The sequence below is a fragment of the Dendrobates tinctorius genome, unplaced genomic scaffold (genome assembly GCF_039654945.1).
Source record: "Dendrobates tinctorius isolate UK_male_01 unplaced genomic scaffold, ASM3965494v1 ptg000021l, whole genome shotgun sequence".
Classification (NCBI taxonomy): domain Eukaryota; kingdom Metazoa; phylum Chordata; class Amphibia; order Anura; family Dendrobatidae; genus Dendrobates; species Dendrobates tinctorius.
This window is the reverse complement of record NW_027361689.1, coordinates 35,950,741-35,971,639: the sequence shown is the minus strand read 5'-3', so window position 1 is coordinate 35,971,639 and position 20,899 is coordinate 35,950,741. Positions and strand designations below refer to the sequence as shown.

At 48.5% G+C, this 20,899-nt stretch overlaps 1 protein-coding gene across 1 annotated transcript; it reads right to left on the bottom strand.

Annotated features, from left to right (window-relative positions):
* Positions 1-1,132: 1,132 nt before the first annotated feature.
* Positions 1,133-3,246, bottom strand: RHOB (ras homolog family member B). Its single transcript, XM_073568293.1, has one exon. The coding sequence runs from the start codon at positions 3,117-3,119 to the stop codon at positions 2,529-2,531; it is 591 nt and encodes a 196-aa protein (XP_073424394.1). The 5' UTR covers positions 3,120-3,246; the 3' UTR covers positions 1,133-2,528.
* Positions 3,247-20,899: the final 17,653 nt, after the last annotated feature.

The window sequence follows — 20,899 nt, the reverse complement described above, 5'->3', positions numbered from 1 at the left end:
TATATCATTGATACATAGCGTAGCTAACGAGGGGGGGCAGGGCGGAGGGTACAGTCACCCCAGGTCCCATGCTCTGAGGGGCCCACCTGGAGCTAAGCTACTTATAACTGTATCGGCATGCGCGCCATCACTATCTAGATCTGTAACTGTAATATCTAGCATGTTCCACTATATGGTCACCATGTGGTGGTAGTATTAGCATTGGTCTTTGTATAGAGATTATTTTCAGCAACAGCACGGTCATCTGCTCAGGTTCTCCTTCATCCATAATTAAGGGCTACCACCATATTAACCTGGATAGAGGCCCACTCACAAGTTTCACTCCCACCCCAAAACTACACCCCAGCAACCACACAGGGGCCCATTGCTACCTGCAAAGCAGGTGCAATTTTGCACTTTTAGCTCTTGGGCTGCAAAGAGCCCATATATTGTTCTTGCACCGGGGCCCTTTTCTGTTAGTGTTCGCTGATGGGTGCACCCTCTGTACTGGAGTCCCCCACCTATCAACATCACATACCTGCATGCAGAATATATTTGTGCACAGAGTTAATAGTCATGAACAAACCTGTATAGTGTTATTCCCATCTTCATAGATGGATAGCGCTTTCTAATAACTTTTGCAATTTACTGCCAATTACGTTTTGCAGCCGGTTCTTGAGATACTAACTTTTTTTTTTAACCGCTTTGTTGCCTAAGAGACCAACCACCGCTGCTGCATGGCTTGTAAGCACCATGCTGAAGCTGGTCAGCATTAGGAGGCAACAGCGTGCACCAGCGATTGTGGCCAGCTTCAGAACAGCGACTCCAAGCTCAATGGGAAAGAGCTTGTAAGCACGCCTCATGCACTGCTGTCTAGCAGTGGTGGTCGGTCTCCAAGGCAATAAGATGTTACTAAATAAAGAGATTAGTTTTAAGCAACCCGTAAACTGAAAAGTTATATTTACAAGCCCAATTTAGGAATAACAGGTCCCTAATGCTCCTTTGCCATACAGAGGTCACCCATGACACCAACCTATGCTATAGCTACGTCACAAAAATACCCCAAGACAGTTTGTAATCAGTTAATAAAAATGGTTACCAGAAATAAGAAAAAAAAAAAAACAGTGATAAAGCAAAAAAAAAAAAAAAAAAGTCTGTTGATAGAATATTTTAATATTTCACATAAAAACCTGTATGTACACATTAAACTTTATGTAAACATTTCCAGACGCATAACGTGCCCGCAGCTTCCATTTTCAGAAATTTTAACAGTTTAAGTACCACTGTCAAACCATAGTAAAAAAAAAAAAAAGAAAACCCTTTAATTAGCATCTTGGCAAATCCTGTAACACCATAATACAGGTGCGAGGGGGAAGGGACATTGAAGGGCATGTAACATGGCTCCACATCACACAGATGCTGTACGCTGATGTAGCAGAGCGGAGCTGGATACGTCGTTCCACTTGTGCATTGTTTTTATCCATTTGTTATGGAACACAGTAGGTTTGCCTGCAGTCCTATGTAAACCAAGCAGTCACATCAAGATATCTGCAGATGTGTCCCTCCCTTAGAGAACCGCGGCTTATCTGAGGAATATGTCAAGCGGTTAGGCTATGTGCACACGCTGCGGATTCGCAGGTAAAATGACCTGCAGTTTGCCACCTGGACAATGGAATAGATGGCAAACTGCAGCAAAATTCTTTCTGCGGATTCAAAACCGCAGCATGTGCACAGCAGATTGTAAATCCCATAGACCTACATGGTACTGTACACTGTCTGCAGAACAGCTGCGGATCCACAGAGGCCAAAACCGCAGCAGAATCCGCAGCGTGTGCACATAGCCTAAGAGAGGACCTATCTGTACGTGACAAACTCACCCCTGCTACATCAGAGGACCCATCTGTACATGAACTCAGCCCTGCTACATCAGAGGACCCATCTGTACATGAACTCAGCCCTGCTACAGCAGAGTACACACTACCACGTATGGTGCCACGTGACAAACCCAGCTCCGCTACATCAGTACTTTCAAATTAGTGTTTGATAGCCACGCAGCACTTTCGGTCTCGCGTCCATCCCGTTATGAATCACACTTGTTGAAAATGTGCAAAATAAGGAAAAAAAAAAAAAAACTATTTTCATAGAAAAAAAAAAAATAAAAATGGAAACGTTGAGCTGCGGCGGGAGCGTCAGTTCACAGGACGGGGTCCTTATAGACTATACATATATATAATATACAGATCAATGTACAAAGTGTACAGGGCCACCGTGCCATCCTCTTCGGTCAGGGGGTGTTGTGACCCCCCCCCAGTCCTGCACCGTGCCCGGGTCACTCCGGATGCCCTCAGGATGACACTGCTTGGCACAGGTGGGCACAGCACGGCGGACAGTCTCCAGCCCAGCAGGGGGCGCACTGTTCAGGGTCGGGCACAGCACGGCGGACAGTCTCCAGCCCAGCAGGGGGCGCACTGTTCAGGGTCGGGCACAGCACGGCGGACAGTCCACTCCAGTCTCCGGCCCAGCAGCGGGCACAGCGGATAGTCTCCAGCTCAGAGCAGTTTGCAGCAGCTCATGCACTCCCCGCTGGGCCCGTGCCTCTTCTGCAGCGCCGCCCTGGTGGCCGTCTCGAACACTTCCCTCACGCCGTCCTTGGTCTTGGCCGAGCACTCCAGGTACTCGTAGGCGGAGATGCGCACGGCCATGGCCCGCCCGTCCTCGGGCCGCACTGGCTCCTGCTTCATCCTCGCCAGCTCGTTGCGGATGTGCTCGTCGTTGCGCAGGTCCTTCTTGTTGGCCACCAGGATGATGGGCACGCTGGGGCAGAAGTGCTTCACCTCGGGCACCCACTTCTCCGGGATGTTCTCCAGCGAGTCCGGGCTGTCCACGGAGAAGCACATGAGGATGACGTCCGTGTCCGGGTAGGAGAGCGGCCGCAGCCGGTCGTAGTCCTCCTGGCCGGCCGTGTCCCACAGCGCCAGCTCCACCTGCTTCCCGTCCACCTCGATGTCCGCCACGTAGTTCTCGAACACGGTGGGCACGTACACCTCGGGGAACTCGTCCTTGCTGAAGACGATCAGCAGGCAGGTCTTCCCGCACGCCCCGTCCCCGACCACCACCAGCTTCTTGCGGATCGCCGCCATGGCCACTCTGCTGCTGCTGCCGGCGGCTGCCCGGCGCTTCCTCAGGTTGCCTATGGTTCTAATGTTGGCGGAGGCTCCGGGATCTGGCGGCAATGGCTGCGCGGCTCTATCTCAGCTCCACGCTGCGCCCCGGCTTTATAAACCCTCACACGGCTTTCTTAATATAGCCAGCCAATGGCAGAGGAGGCAGTGACGGCATGCGCCGGGAGGCTGCGAGCTGATTGGTGGAGGGTGAGAAAAGGGGCGGGCTCACTAGGAGGACTCATCCTGGGAAAAGGGGAGGAGGCGGCAGAGAGCACGGGGGTCGGCGGCGGCACAGGAAGCAGGGGAGGAGGGCACACTGGGGGGTGCACAGGAGCTCAGCTGTGGGGGCTCATTAGTTTCTTAGCATGTCAGTAAAGTGTGCAGAGTCTACACTCACAGGCCCGGGGAGGGGACCCCCTGCTCTCACAGGCCTGGGGGAGGGACCCCTGCACTCATAGACCTGGGGGGACCCCTGCTCTCACAGGCCCGAGGAGGGACCCCCTGCTCTCACAGGCCTGGGGGGGGGACCACTGCTCTCACAGGCCTGGGGGGGGGGACCACTGCTCTCACAGGCCTGGGGGAGGGACCCCTGCTCTCACAGGCCCGAGGAGGGGACCCCCTGCTCTCACAGGCCCGAGGAGGGACCCCCTGCTCTCACAGGGCTGGGGGAGGGACCCCTGCTCTCACAGGGCTGGGGGAGGGACCCCTGCACTCACAGGCCCGAGGAGGGGACCCCTGCACTCACAGGCCCAGGGAGGGGACCCCTGCTCTCACAGGCTTGGGGGAGGGACCCCTGCACTCACAGGCCCGAGGAGGGGACCCCTGCACTCACAGGCCCAGGGAGGGGACCCCTGCACTCACAGGCCCAGGAAGGGGACCCATGCTCTCACAGGCTTGGGGGAGGGACCCCTGCACTCACAGGCCCGAGGAGGGGACCCCTGCACTCACAGGCCTGGGGGAGGGACCCCTGCACTCACAGGGCAAAGGAGGGGAGCACTGCACTCACAGGCCTGGGGGAGGGACCCCTGCACTCACAGGGCAAAGGAGGGGAGCACTGCACTCACAGGCCCGAGTAGGGGAGCACTGCACTCACAGGCCCGAGGAGGGGACTCCTGCTTTCACAGGGCCGAGGAGGGGACCCCTGCTCCCAGGCTCGAGGAGGGGAGCACTGCACTCACAGGCCCGAGGAGGGGACCCCTGCTCTCACAGGCCCGAGGAGGGGACCCCTGCACTCACAGGCCCGAGGAGTGGACCCCTGCTCTCACAGGCCCGGAGGAGTGGACCCCTGCTCTCACAGGCCCGAGGAGGGGACCCCTGCACTCAGAGGCCCGAGGAGGGGACCCCTGCACTCAGAGGCCCGAGGAGGGGACCCCTGCACTCAGAGGCCCGAGGAGGGGACCCCTGCACTCAGAGGCCCGAGGAGGGGACCCCTGCACTCAGAGGCCCGAGGAGGGGACCCCTGCACTCAGAGGCCCGAGGAGGGGACCCCTGCACTCAGAGGCCCGAGGAGGGGACCCCTGCACTCACAGGCCTGGGGGGACCCCTGCACTCACAGGGCCGAGGAGGGAACCCTGCACTCACAGGGCCGAGGAGGGGACCCCTGCTCTCACAGGCCCGAGGAGGCACCCCTCGTTGGCACCCCTCGTTTAATGACAGAAAAACCCACAATGGTGACAGAAATAACTTGAATCTGACAAAAGTAATAATAAATCAAAAATCTCTGAACATGAACAAATGAAAGTCAGACATTGCTTTTCACCAATGCTTCCACAGAGTTTTTAAAAAATAAAACTCATGAACTAGGCCTGGACAGAAATGATGGTACCCCTGAAAATAATGTGACAAAAGGGACATGTTAAATCGCGGTGTGTCCTCTAATTAGCATTACAGGTGTCTACAATCTTGGAATCAGTGAGTGGCCTGTACAGAGGACTACAGATAATCACTGTGCTGTGTGGTGACATGGTGTGTATCACACTCAACATGGACCAGAGGAAGCGAAGGAAAGAGTTGTCTCAGGAGATTAGAAAGAAAATTATAGACAAACATGTTAAGAATAAAAGTTATAAGATCATCTCCAAGCAGCTTGATGTTCCTGTGACTACAGTTGCACATATTATTCAGAAATTTAAGCTCAGTGGGACTGTAGCCGACCTCCCTGGACATGGCCGCAGGAGGAAAATTGATGATAAGTCAAAGAGACGGATAATACGAATGGTAACAAAAAAGCCCAGAAAAACTTCTAAACAGATTAAAGGTGAACTTCAAGCTCAAGGAACATCAGTGTCAGATCGCACCATCCATCGTTGTATGAGCCAAAGTGGACTTCATGGGAGCAGACCGAGGAGGACACCATTGTTGGAAAAAAATCATAAAAAAGCCAGACTGAAATTTGCCAAACTACATGTTGACAAGCCACTAAGCCTCTCGGAGAATGTCCTATGGACAGATGAGACAAAATGGAACTTTTTGGCAAGGCACAGCAGCTCTACGTTCACAGACAGAAAAATGAGGCATATCAAGAAAAGAACACTGTCCCTACTGTGAAACATGGAGGAGGCTCTGTTATGTCCTAGAGCTGCTTTGCTGCATCTGGCACAGGAATTCTACAATCTGTGCAGGGCACAATGAAATCACAGGACTATTAAGGGATTCTAGAGAGAAATGTGCTGCCCAATGTCAGAAAGCTTGGTCTCAGTCGCAGGTCATGGGTCTTGCAACAAGATAATGACCCAAAACACACCGCTAAAAACACCCAAGAATGGCTAAGAGGAAAACATTGGACTATTCTGAAGTGGCCTTCTATGAGCCCTGACCTAAATCCTATTAAGCATCTTTGGAAAGAGGTGAAACATGCCGTCTGGAAAAGGCAACCTTCAAACACGAGACAACTGGAGCAGTTTGCTCTTGAGGAGTGGGCCAAAATACCTGTTGAGAGGTGCAGAAGTCTCAGTGACAGTTACAGGAATTGTTTGATTGCAGTGATTGCCTCAAAAGGTTGTGCAATTAAATATTAAGGGTACCATCATTTCTGTCCAGGCCTATTTCATGAGTTTTATTTTTAAAAAACTCTGTGGAAGCATTGGTGAAAAGCAATGTCTGACTTTCATTTGTTCATTTTCAGAGATTTTTGATTTATTATTACTTATTTCAGATTCAAGTTATTTCTGTCACCATTGTGGGTTTTTCTGTCATTAAATGAGGGGCACCCACAGTTTTGACCACATGTGTAGGTGGTATATAACATTGTGTGTGTATATAATATAGACTGTATATAAGGTTATGGATTGTGTGTGTATATAGCATAGACTGTGTGTATAGTATATACATTACTATTTATATTTAGTAAATACATTTTTTTTGCCTTTTTACACTAAAACTTGATAAATTGATAATTGTGTTTGTGTCTCGGCAGCCATGATGCCCCCTGGGTTTGTGTTAATTGTCGTTTCCAAGCTATAGAATACTAATCTGAGCAGCAGGGGGTCTCACTATGTAACTTCGGGACTACAGGTCAATGTGAGCGTTTTGGGTGCCGGTGTAAGGTGTCGTGTACCCCGGCCCGGGCTTGGATAACTTGCAGCCCATTTCCTCCATGGGCCCCTCAGTCTTGCCATAATGGATACGATTATTGGGGTGCACACTGGTGGCCTCACAAATGGGGCTGCAGCTGGAGATCGTCAGCCTGTTCAACCCTGATTAGGCTCCTAACATAAGGTGCACATTTGTGGGTATTGGGTGGGTGGTTGTAACCACCGGGATGGGTGTAAGATCTGGCCCTGGGAGTGTAGTGGGGCCCACAGAGTCCATGTGGCCCATGTGAGAAGACCACTACTATTAAAGACCTCTGGTGGTTGGGGGCCCTGTTGGAGATTTTTACATTGCTGCCCAGGAGTTTTGCATTAGGGCTTTGACCACCATGTTGTACCGATTCCCCCCCCCGGTATCCGGAATCTAAATCCACTCTGGGGGTCAAACTTCAGCGCACAGATTGCAGGTGCTGTTGTAGGTGGCCTGTACTCTGTGAATGGACTGATGACAGGAGCCATTGTCTGTGCATTCTCCATTGCTGGGTTAGGGCTGCGCAGTTAGAGTAATGCAATGATGGGCAATGCCCCAATGTAAGAGGTGGCTGCGGCCGGAGCTCGGCGTTGATCATGACGTGGCTTTTCTCCTTGACAGTATCTCAATGACCAGGATTACACTTCGCCTCCTTTACCATGTGCAGTGTCAGTGGGGAGGTCCCAGTCTTTCGTTCCCAGCCCTTTTCCCGGGGAGCGATGCTCTGCCAGCTGCAGTGATTCATCCCGGACGGATCAGTTTGTTTTGTTCCCTGCCTGCTGGAACATGGAGGCTGTCTGCCTTAACACTCCGGATATGGCAGCTTCTGCTCTCTGAGAAGGCATTATAGAAAATGTCTGCAGTGCAAACTCCAAAAACCTCATTGTACTCGCCAGATAGGAATATCATAGCGACCGGTCCCATAATGTATCTGTTATACCCCGGTGTAGGTGCAGCGGGGGCAGACGTGCTATGGGGCAGACCATTCAGCTGCGAGGGGCTCTGTGCAAGGGGCACAGCTATTGTTCATCACTTCATGGCATAACAGGTGCAGGAGGCCGCTATGATGGGGTCCTGTGTGATGATTAGACCACTGTCTTTGCCGATAAATATATATGGTAGAGATAATCGGACAGATCAATGGTGCAAGATGCCCAAGAGGTAAGGGGGCCTAAACCACCTCCATAGTAGGAGGAGACTCAGGCTCGGACTGGCCGGGAGGAGAAGAGGAGAATCCTCTGGTGGGCCACCACCCTCTCATATGAGCAGTACTTGGCACTATCTACTTGAATCACTATGTATGACAAAGGCAGCGTCTTATTCATTTACTAATCTACCCAGTTCATTGTATATAAATTTGTGATTGAGGATAATTGTCACATTTGCATGTATTCGAAAAGTGGGGCCCTGTAGATGGTTACTGGTGGGCCTTTGGCACCCCAGTCCGACACTGGGTGGAGTTGTGCATTATCTTGAGCTTTCAAATTGCAAAGGGCCCATATATTGTTCTTACAGAGGGGCCTCATCTATCTCCGCCAGTGGATGGATAGATAGATAATAGATACATGACAAGTTCATAGATAGAGTTGAGCGAACATCTTCGATTCCCCACTTACTCAGCAAGCTATAGCGCTTACCGAATAAGCTGCAGAGGGAACCCGGCTTCCTGGATCGCTCCGGCTGAACAGCTGATTGCCGCCGCAGCTGCATGTGTCGCAGTTGTGTGACAGTCATAGCACATGCATGGAGAGCCTGTGTGTTGCGGAGAACCAAAGATATTCGCTCAGCTCTATTCATAGACTGGTCATTAATTACGACCAAAGATCCATTAGAAAAACCATAAGTACTTTATTGGGGAAAATACATAGAATGGAAAAATGGGGGAACAGTTGCAAAAAGAAAACAAGTGCTCCAGTGCAAGAGGACACGCGACCTGACCCAGACCAAAACTACATGTATAGATGTATACATAAATAAAGGTGAGTATCATCTTTCCTGAGGCCTGTGTAACCTGACGGACCCTTTATTGTATAAGGGAGCTCAATCCACCTTATCTATCAGTATATATTACTACTCATTAGCAGACATTGTTACTGTGGACAACCATATGTACCATACTTAATGTATATAGATATACAGGCAGTACCGCATTCAGTGGAATCAAGGTATAGTATCCACCATTGCATCTAGTATAAACTCCACCCACCCGCATAGGTGAACGGTACCGGAGCAAAATAATTACCTCCAGGAAAGAATCAGAAGATGGCCAGGCGGTCAGCGCGTCTCCCCGACGCGAGTTTCAGAGAGGATCTGCTTCGTCAGGGGGCGGTACTGCCTGTATATCTATATACATTAAGTATGGTACATATGGATGTCCACAGTAACAATGTCTGCTAATGAGTAGTAATATATACTGATAGATAAGGCGGATTGAGCTCCCTTATACAATAAAGGGTCCGTCAGGTTACACAGGCCTCAGGAAAGATGATACTCACCTTTATTTATGTATACATCTATACATGTAGTTTTGGTCCGGGTCAGGTCGCGTGTCCTCTTGCACTGGAGCACTTGTTTTCTTTTTGCAACTGCTCCCACATTTTCCCGTTCTATGTATTTTCCCCAATAAAGTACTTATGGTTTTTCTAATGGATCTTTGGTCGTAATTTGTGGTTTCCACATCTCCTATGCTATGCGTTCAAACGACTGATCCCTTGTTTATCCAATACATTGCATCTTATATTTGTATTACACATGATGCTGTTGTATACCTTTGCTTGCTTGTTATAGACTGATCATTGTATAATGTCGCCATCTAGTGGTTGCAGGTCTGTATTACTACGTTTATAATTTTGCAAATGTCTTGAAATACTTTTGTTAAAGATGAGACATTCAGTATAATTATTGATTAGCTTTATGATTAACTATATTTATATTGCCCAGAAAGTGCCCAGGTACTCAGTCCCTTCAAAAAAGTTCTAAATGTCAGCAGGTGTATGTATGTATGTGTGTGTGTTTATATAATATATATATATATATATATATATTGTGAGGTAGCGCTGTCATGTAAGTAAGGGGTTCTCGCTTGCAGCGATCGAAAAACACATCCGGCACAGGATTTTCCAACAAATCATAGTCTATGAGGTTTATTCATCCTTCATAAACCTCCAGCAGCAATATACACAGCATTACAGGAGAGCGTCCATTATACAGGCTATGTAGCCCCAGGGTTATCTCACCCACGTCAGGGTTCCCCTATGGCTGTTTCTCCAGGCCGCAGAAGTCCACTCACTCCTCAGGGACTCTCAGATACTGGCCGCCATTACACACACAGCCGCTCCACAGGCTGCTGTTAGTGAGGAGATCCTTCTCCTCACGGGACCTTCCAAACTGGACCAATCAGGTCCCAGCATTCACTCCATGTGACCTAACCTGGCCACATTATATGGTCCATAGCCACGCCCACCGGGTCACATGACTATGACCTCACCACAGGTCCTTCACACAGACATATATACTTTACAATAGCATTCATAAACATACATATGTCTCTATCTCAAGGTCACCCACCTTGAGATACATAATGGCTCTTCAACCACTCACACTCTTGGGACATCCACACAGCGCCCCCTCGTGGACACAGTGGTCATTACACCACATACCTCCCCCCTATGTTCAAACTTGTGGGGTTGAACACACAACATCACACCAGGGTCTCGAGACCGGGCACGTATTGCACCTTGCCCCACACGTCGAGAGAACTGTCTCCATTTGTCATACGGCCTCATCTCTACATTAGGCCTCCCCCACCCCCAGCGGTCATAATACCGGTCATTGTCTTTGACCCTCCAGTCACGGTCTGTCTGCATCATCAGACACTGTTTAGTCACCACACTGTTACAGTGCCCCTTGTCACCTGATCTTTCTCTCATTGACCGTCTCTCGGTTGGTGCGGTCATAAGTCTTAGTCGATCCTGCTGTCTGGCACGAGTCTGACTCAGTCAACGTCTCACAGGAACTACAGCCCTTCAACCTCGTACGGTTTGTCGAATTGCCACTCGCTGACATTCTTTGGCCATCTGCCATGTCACTTCTTGGCGGTACCCCTGGGGTCCTTACATCTTGGTATGAAGGCGGCCGCCACCTGGTATTCCGCACTTCTTTATTAATCCGCTGGCGGTCCAGCTTCAACTGTTCAATCTCTTGCAGGTACCCCACTCTATACTCCAAGAGCAATTGAAAGTTCCTCAGGCTTTCCATGGAGCCAACCACCATCATGGGAATCCTTCCCACTTCACCAGACACCTGGTCTTCGTCATCAGGAGGGATCCTCACCCTCACCACACCGGAGACATTCACAAGGTCCTGCATCACCTTCCCGGACCTTCCAATGATTCTCCCAATCAGAGCTTTGGGTACCGGAACCACATCTTTCCTCAAACCCAACCGATCCATAGCCTCTCTTGCTATCTCTAGGCGTCGAGCAGCCTTCATATTACTCCGCCTAACCAATTGTTTGACACGTAGACACTGCAAATGCATCTCTTTCAAGACAGCTACTCGGTTTGATGTGTTTTCCCTAGCTGATACTATCACCAACTGCCGAGTCTCAGGTGCCCAGTGCACCTTACACGCTTTGACCGCCTCTTTGAAAGCCTCATGCACACCTTCCTCAGCACAGGCTTCTTGCATGTCTTCTGGTACATCAATTACAACCTTGAAGGTCGTGGACTTGCTCTCATCCTGGACAGATGGCTCTGGGTTCCCCACGGACACTTCCCTCAAGATATCTGTCATGACCGGATGACTGTCTTGTGCAGCTCTTGGCTCACCATCTTCCTGAGATTTACAGTCTTCAGGACCCTTTTCCAAGATGGGCTTTGGCAGTTCTGCCTTGCTATCAGTCGGGCAAGGCCGCTGTACGTCTTCGCCCCTCCACTCCTCCTGCACAAGACCTTTTACTACTCCACTGAGTTCTTGCAGAACTTTATCTTTCTCCTCTGCCAGGTAGCGACGCTCATCCTCTCTCCTGAGAATCTCCTGTTGATGCTTCTCTTGGGCCTCTCTGAGCACCTCCATATCTTTCAACAGGGTCTTGTTCATGGTTTTACACACTGACAGGTGACCTCTGAGCTCAGAGACTTCCTTCTCCAGCTCATCCACTCTGTGCTCAGCTGCTTGCCTTAGGACTCTTTCCCGTTCGACATGTTCTGTTACAGTCTCCTTTATCAGCTGTATCTCACGATCTTGTTCTCTTTTGTCCATCACGTGTCGCACCACTACCTCTTTAATTATATCGTTAAAGGGTACCACTGGGTCAGTCACCCCAGTCGAGTGAACCCTCCAGTTACCGTCCAGCACCAATGTGTCTAGTCCAGTAGTCTCATCTCCCAGCCCACCATCTGTCTTATCACGAGACGTCAGGTCCGTCAGTTGGGCAGATGTACTTCTTCCTCTGGTCAGTTCTACCTCTGACCTGTCCATGTCAGGAGCCGTCACTGTCTCAGTGTCCACTGGCCCCACAGTCGAAGCATCTCCATCATCCGACCAAATGTCATCAAACAAAAGAAAGTCCCGGCCCCTCTCCCAGGCATAGACTAAGTCCCGTGGTATCCCTCTACCTTGGCACTCACCACCTTTGGTCCCCTCAAACACTACTGTGTCTACTGCGTAGTTCACCGTTACCCCGTGTTTACAGTGAACCCTGACGTTTTTCTCGGTCAGAGAGAAAACGAGAGGAGTTCCTGTCAGAGTCACCTGACTCTCTGAGTCCAGCCGACCAAAGGCTCCTTCCCGGTGCAGCATCACTGTACACATCTGTGGCCCGTCATTACTACCTGGAAAGGATATTCCACATTCTGAAAAAGACCTGCACATACATTGCGGTACTCCAGACATACCTACTGAGTCACCCAGTGCTGTCACTTCTTCACACTTGGCCCCTTTCTGGACCACCACCCCGCTTTGGGTTGCCACCCCAATTTTGGTCACCGCCCCCTTTTGGGACTCCACCCCTTTTTGGGTTACCACTCCAATTTGGGTCACCGCCCCCTTTTGGGACTCCACCCCTTTTTGGGTTACCACTCCAATTTGGGTCACCGCCCCCTTTTGGGTCACCGCCCCCTTTTGGGATTTCCCCATGTCCGTCCTGCAGAACCTCTTAGGCCACAGTTCACACAGTACAGTTTGTCTTTTAACGATACCACACAAGTCTTTGCTGGCACCACCACAGCTCCTGCTGTCACTGATCACCGGCACCTCCGGCTGCTGTTCACACACATACACAGCGGCTGGTGTCACTGCAGCTCCTGCTGCACCATCTTCGTGGACCCGCCGATCCACCGGAAGCCGCTTGTCACCTTCGTAACCCCGCCGGGTTACTGGAAGCCGCTTGTCACCCTCAAAGATAAAAAAGCCACAAAAGTGCGCCCATAGGGCCTTACCAGTGCAGGTATAATGGGTTATGCAGCAATAATACAGGGTACTCACCCTTAATAGTTGTGTAAAGCCACAACTACTGTATCCGCTTAGTCATATGCAATAAAGCTGCAGCAGGATGGTGTAGACAGACAGCGTCTGCTACCAATGCTCCCAGGGCAGATCCCTTAAAGAAAACACCAGGTCCTTGTGCTGCGAGACCTTCGTGACCCCACTGAGCCACAGCAAGCACCTTCAGGTTTTGCAGAGGAAAAGAAAAAAAAAAAAAAAAAAAACACATGCACAGTCTCTCACATGTCCTGTTCGTGTGCCACTCAGGAAATACCGTCTCCGCCTGAGACCGTCCACCACACAGGGCACACCGGGTGCTATTCAGGGAGCCGACCCTCCTCCCAGGGTCTCCCAACACACCGGCCTCACCAGGTCCAGGGGCTCAGCGGGTGCTATTCAGGACATCCGTCTCCGCCTGAGACTGCCCAACACTTAAGCCTCACCAGGTCCAAGGTCCTACCATGTGCTCCAGGGCTCTTCCCAACACTGACCCTCCAGGACCTTGCTCACTGAACCCTCCAGGAACACAGTCTTTACCACTGACCCAGGTCAGTAAAACACTTTTTTTTTTTTTTTCCTTCTTTCCCGACCGGCACCTGCTGGCCGCGCAGGTTCTCGGACCTCTCTACCGCAGAGGTATCCTATAAGTCTTTGCCACTGACTCCTGTCAGCACATCACATGGCTTTAAGACCGTCAGCCCTCCTGGCTCAGCGTTGCCCCCAGCAACCGAATCTGCAGTCCTTTTCCGTTGCCCCTAGCAACAAGGCTACAATATTGCCCTTTGCTTTCTCCACCATATGTGAGGTAGCGCTGTCATGTAAGTAAGGGGTTCTCGCTTGCAGCGATCGAAAAACACATCCGGCACAGGATTTTCCAACAAATCATAGTCTATGAGGTTTATTCATCCTTCATAAACCTCCAGCAGCAATATACACAGCATTACAGGAGAGCGTCCATTATACAGGCTATTTAGCCCCAGGGTTATCTCACCCACGTCAGGGTTCCCCTATGGCTGTTTCTCCAGGCCGCAGAAGTCCACTCACTCCTCAGGGACTCTCAGATACTGGCCGCCATTACACACACAGCCGCTCCACAGGCTGCTGTTAGTGAGGAGATCCTTCTCCTCACGGGACCTTCCAAACTGGACCAATCAGGTCCCAGCATTCACTCCATGTGACCTAACCTGGCCACATTATATGGTCCATAGCCACGCCCACCGGGTCACATGACTATGACCTCACCACAGGTCCTTCACACAGACATATATACTTTACAATAGCATTCATAAACATACATATGTCTCTATCTCAAGGTCACCCACCTTGAGATACATAATGGCTCTTCAACCACTCACACTCTTGGGACATCCACACAGCGCCCCCTCGTGGACACAGTGGTCATTACACCACAATATACACACACATAGTATATGGGGGAAATGAGTATTTGATCCCTTACTGATTTTGGAAATTTGCCCACTGACAAAGACATGAACAGTCTATAATTTTAAGGGTAGGATAATTTTAACATTGAGAGATAGAATATCAAAAATAAAATCGAGAAAATCAAATTGTATAAATTGGTTTACATTTTGCAGTGAGAAATAAGTATTTGATCCCTCTGGCAAACAAGACTTAATACTTGGTGGCAAAACCCTTGTTGGCAAGCACAGCAGTCAGACTTTTTTGTAGTTGATGATGAGTTTTGTGCACATGTCAGGAGGAATTCTGGTCCACTCCACTTTGCAGATCATCTCTAAATCATAAAGAATTTGAGGCTGTCACTTGGCAACTCAGAGCTTCAACTCCCTCCATAAGTTTTCTACGGGATTAAGGTCTGGAGACTAGCTAAGCCACTCCATGACCTTAATGTGCTTCTTTTTGAGCCACTCCTTTGTTGCCTCAGCTGTATGTTTTGGGTCATCCACAGGTGTGTCTTTAATTAACTCAGAAGTTGCTAAAAACCCAGAAGCTTCCAAACACATGACTACATCATATGGGCAGTCCAGAATTGCTTAAAGGTAACCTGTCCCCCCCCCCATGGCCTATTAACTTAAAAGATCCACCTTCAGCAGCACTAAGGCTGCATTCTGTGAAGGTGGCTCTTATGTTTATTATCCCTATGAACGCTGAAATAATCACTTTTATACATTTCCCGCCATACCTCTATTGAGTCAGGGAGGTATATTTTCTCCCCCTGACTCAACCGCCTCGCAGCCGTCCATCAACCCCCTTTGGACTTCGTGCGCCACCGCCTCCTCTCTCTCTTGTGACGTCACCGGCGCCTGCGCTCTGCAATCATTTCTCGGGCATGCGCCGCGTGCGCTGCCCGGAACCTTACATCAGGTGATGTAAGGATATCGCGCCTGCGTGTAGCGGAAGCCACAGTTCCCGTCCCGCAGTGTATTATGATGTATTCACCCTGCGGGGCTGGGAATCTGGCGCCTGCGCAGTGAGGATCTCTGCGCTTGTCCCCATCTCCCTCCGCCGGCGTGTGTGCATAAAAGCTGAGTGAGTTTCTGGGATCCAGACAGACTCTTGCATATTTCATCCAGTCACTGATGTTTCTGGATTGTGAGTCATGAGGAAAGCAAAAGAATTGTCAACGGATCTACGGGAAAAGGTAGTTCAACTGTATAAAACAGGAAAGGGATACAAAAAGATATCCAAGGAATTGATAATGCCAGTCAGCATCGTTCAAACTGTGATTAACAAATGGAAAATCAGGGGCTCTGTAAAAACAAATCCACGGTCAGGTAGACCAACAAAAATTTAGTCCGCAACTGCCAGGAAAATTGTTTGGGATGCAAAGAAAAACCCACAAATAACATCAGCTGAAATAGAGGACTCTCTGAAAACTAGCGGTGTGGCTGTTTCAAGATGCACAATAAGGAGGCACTTGAAGAAAAATCGGCTGCATTGTCGAGTCACCAGAAGAAAGCCATTACTGCGCAAATGTCACAAAGTATCTCCCGTACAATACGCAAAACAGCACAGAGACAAGCCTCAAAACGTCTGGAACAAGGTAATTTGGAGTGATGAGACTAAAATTGAACTTTTTGGCCTCAACCATAAACGTTACATTTGGAGAGAGGACAAAAAGGCTGATGATGAATGGCACACCATTCCAACTGTAAAGCACAGAGGTGGATCGCTGATGTTTTGGGATGTGTGAGCTACAAAGGCACAGGAAACTTGGTCAAAGTTAAAGGAAACATGAATGCAGCACGTTATCAGCAAATACTGGAGGCAAATTTGTTATCATCAGCCCAAAAGTTGCGCATGGGACGTACTTGGACGTTCCAACATGACAATGATCCAAAACACAAGGTCAAGTCCACCTGTCATTGGCTACAGCAGAGCAAATTGAAGGTTCTGGAGTGGCCATCTCAGTCTCCTGTCCTCAATATCATTGAGCCACTCTGGGGAGATCTCGAGCGCGCAGTTCATGCTAGACAGCCCAGGAATTTACAGGAACCGGAGGCTTTTGGCCAAGAAGAGTGGGCAGCTTTACCATCTGAGAAAAAACGAACCTCATCCACAACTACCACAAAAGAATTCAAGCTGTCATTGATGTTAGAGGGGGCAATACACGGTATTAAGAAATGGGGTATGTAACTTTTGATTAGGGTCATTTGGATGTTTTGGGTTGTCATTATCATTTGAAAAGCGAAAACACAGTAGTTGGACAATAAATGGCTTCACCCAACCACTAACCATGAGTGGAGAAGTAGTTTTGGTGTTATCATTCATATTCTCTGAAAAAAGGCCAAGAAAGCAAAAATTATGCCGGGGTAAGTAAAGTTTTGAGCACAACTGTATATATTACTGTTTGTGTGTGTGTACATATACAGCTCTGGCAAAAATTAAGAGACCACTGCACAGTTTTATAAAAATCAGCTTTTCTACATGTCTGACAGCCATTCCATTCCAGTGTGAGTTGAATTCCAACCAGAGTACACCTCATTCTACTTAATGTGCTTCTGATTAGGTGATCACCTGAACCAAATCTTATTTAACAAAGGAAAGTATAAAAGACCCTGCTGTGGTGTTCACAATCCTCTTGCAATAGGACAAGCTGGATGGCAAAACAAGTGCTAGCAATATCCAAAAAGTAATAGGAATGAAAAAATAACTTTTAACCATGCCAAAGGAGTTGAAAAGAAAAGTCTTGAGTGAGGAAAGAAAGGGCTCAATTCTGGCTTTAATAGCAGAGGGATACAGAGAGCGTCATGTTGCCTCCATCCTTAAAATTTCTAAGACAGCAGTCCATTACAACAAGGTCAAGCAGCAGACATTGGGGACAACAAAGCTACAGACCGGCAGAGGGCGAAAGCGACTCTCCACTGACCGGGATGACCGTCATCTTATTCGAATGTCACTCAGCAATTGCAGGATGACATCAAGGGACCTACAAAATGAATGGCAAATGGAAGCTTGTGTGAAGTGCACGGCAACAACACTTCTTAACAGGCTTCTAGAGGCAGGGTTCAAGTCATGTATAGCTAGAAAAAAGCCTTTCATCAATGAGAAGCAAAGGAGAGCCAGGCTGAAGTTTGCCAAAGACCATAACGATTGGACCATAGAGGACTGGAGTAAGGTAATCTTCTCTGATGAGTCTAATTTTCAGCTTTGCCCAACACCTGGTCATCTAATGGTTAGACGTAGACCTGGAGAGGAGTACAAGCCACAGTGTCTTGCACCCACTGTGAAATTTGGTGGAGGATCGGTGATGATCTGGGGATGCTTCAGCAAGGCTGGAATTGGGCCGGTTAATCTTTACGAAGGATGTATGAATCAAGCCGCATACAAGGTTATCCTGGAAAAACAGTTGATTCCTTCTGCTCAGGCAATGTTCCCCAACTCTGAGGACTGTTTTTTCCAGCAGGACAATGCGCCATGCCACACAGCTAGATCAATCAATGTGTGGATGAAGGACCACCACATCAAATCCCTGTCATGGCTAGCCCAATCTCCAGACTTGAACCCCATTGAAAACCTCTGGAATGTAATCAAGAGGAAGATGGATAGTCACAAGCCATCAAAGAACTGCTTAAATGTTTGTACCAGGAGTGGCATAAGGTCAAAAGCAGTGTGAAAGACTGGTGGAAAGCATGCCAAGACACATGAAAGCTGTGATTAAAAATCATGGTTATTCCACAAAATATTGATTTCTGAACTCTTCCTGAGTTAAAACATTAGTATTGTTGTTTCTAAATTATTATGAACTTGTTTTCTTAGCATTATTTGAGGTCTACAAGCACTGTATTGTTTTGTTCTTTTGACCATTTCTCATTTTCTGAAAATAAATGCAAAATGTAGTGCTTGGAAATTCAAAGACATGTTGTCAGTAGTTCATAGAATAAAAGAGCAATTTACATTTTAGTCAAAAATATACCTATAAAGAGAAAAATCAGACAAACTGAAAATTTTGCAGTGGTCTCTTAATTTTTGCCAGAGCTGTATATACATACACATATACACTGCTCAAAAAAATAAAGGGAACACTTAAACAACACAATGTAACTCCAAGTCAATCATACCTCTGTGAAATCAGCCTGTCCAGTTATGAAGCAACACTGACTGTGAATCAATTTCTCCTACTGTTGTGCAAATGGGACAAACATCAGGTAGAAATGATATGCAATTAGCAAGACAACCCCTATAAAGGCGTGGTTCTGCAGGGGTTGGCCACAGTCTATTTCTCTTTTCTCATCCTTTTTGGCTGTTGTTTTGGTCACTTTTGCATTTAATAATTGCTCTCACCCTTAGCAGTACAGTAGCATAAGGCGGTGTCAATGGTACAACCGTCATAAGTTGGTCAGGTAGTGAAGCTCATCCAGGATGGCACACCAATACAAGCTCTGGCAAGAAGGGCAGCTGTGGCTGTCAGCACAGTGTCCAGAGCATGGAGCAGATACTTGGAGACAGGCCAGTACCCCAGGAGACGTGGAGGGGGGCAGCAGGACTGCTACCTCCTCCTTTGTGCAAGGAGGAGCAGTGCTAGAGATCTGCAAAATAATCTCCAGCAGGCCATTAACATTCGGGTGTCTGCTCAAACTGTCAGAAACAGACTCCTTTAGGGTCTGACGTCCACAAGTGATTATTGAGCTTACAGTCCAACACCGTGCAGGGCGATTGGCATTTTCCAGAGAATACCAAGATTGGCAGATTCGACATTAGCACCCTGTGCTCTTCACAGATGAGAGCAGGTTCACACTGAGCACATGTGACAGAGTATTGAGACATCGTGGACAACGTTCTGCAGCCTGCAACATCCTTCAGCATGACCGGTTTGGCAGTGGGTCAGTAATTGTGTGGGGAGGCATTTCTTTGGAGGGCCGCCCAGCCCTCCATGTGCTAGCCAGAGGTACCCTGAGTGCCATTAGTTACCGGGATGAGATCCTCAGACCCATTTTGAGACCATATGCACAGCACTGGGCCCTGGCTTCCTTCTGATGCATGACAATGCAGGACCTCATGTGGATGAAGTGTGTCAGAAGTTCCTGCATGATGAAGGCATTGATGCTATGCACTGGCCTGCCCATTCCCCAGACCTGAATCCAATCTGGGACATCATGTCTCGTTCCAGCCATCAATGCCACATTGCACCACATACTGTCCAGGATTTGACTGATGCTTTAATCCAAGTCTGGGAGGAGATCCCTCAGGAAAACATCTGCGCCCTCATCAGGTGCACGCCCAGGTGTTGTAGGGAAGTCATACAGGCACGTGGAGGTCACACACACTACTGAGCATCATCGTTACCTAATTTGAGCAGTGTGTGTGTATATATATGGGAACATATATATATATATATACTGACCAAAAGTATAAATGTAATGCTTCTTTTTGCTCCCATTTTTCTCAAATATTGTTCACAAATTTGTCTAAATCTGAACTAGTGAGCTCTTTTCCTTTGCTGAGATAATCCATTCACGTCACAGGCGTGGCATATCAAAATGTAGATTAGATACATGATTACTGAACAGGTATAGCTAGGCACAATAAAAGGTCCTTCTAAAGCGTGCAGTTTTATCATACAGCACAATGCCACAGATGTTGAAAGTTTTGAGGGAGCGTGCAATTGGCATGCTGACTGCTGTAATGGCTTCCAGAACTGTTGCCCATGAATTGAATGTTCATTTCTCTACCATTAGCCATCTCCAAAGGCATTTCAGAGAATTTGTCAGTATGTCCAACCGGCCTCACAACTGCAGACCATGTGTTACCACACCAGCCCTAGACCTTAACATCCAGCATCTTCCCTTCCAAGATCGTCTGGGACCAGTCACCCAGACAGCTGCTGCAACAATCCATTTGCATAACCAAAGAATTTCTGCACAAACTGTCAGAGACCGTCTCGGTGAACCTTATCTGCATGCTTGTCGTCCTCATATGGGTCTCCACTTGACTGCAGTTCGTCATCGTAACTGACTTGAGTGCTCAAATGCTCACATTCGATGACATCTGGCATGTTGGATCGGTGTTCTATTCACGGATGAATCACATTTTTTACTGTACAGGACAGATTGCAGACTGTGTGTATGATCAACTTGCGTAAGGAAAATGGTGGTCACACCAAGTACTGACTGGTTTTCTGACACCCCCGCCCCCCCAGACCTTCCCAACATTGTAAAAGTGCACATTTTGGAGTGGCCTTCCATTGTTGCATCTGGATATGGTACACATGTGAGGAGGATGGATTA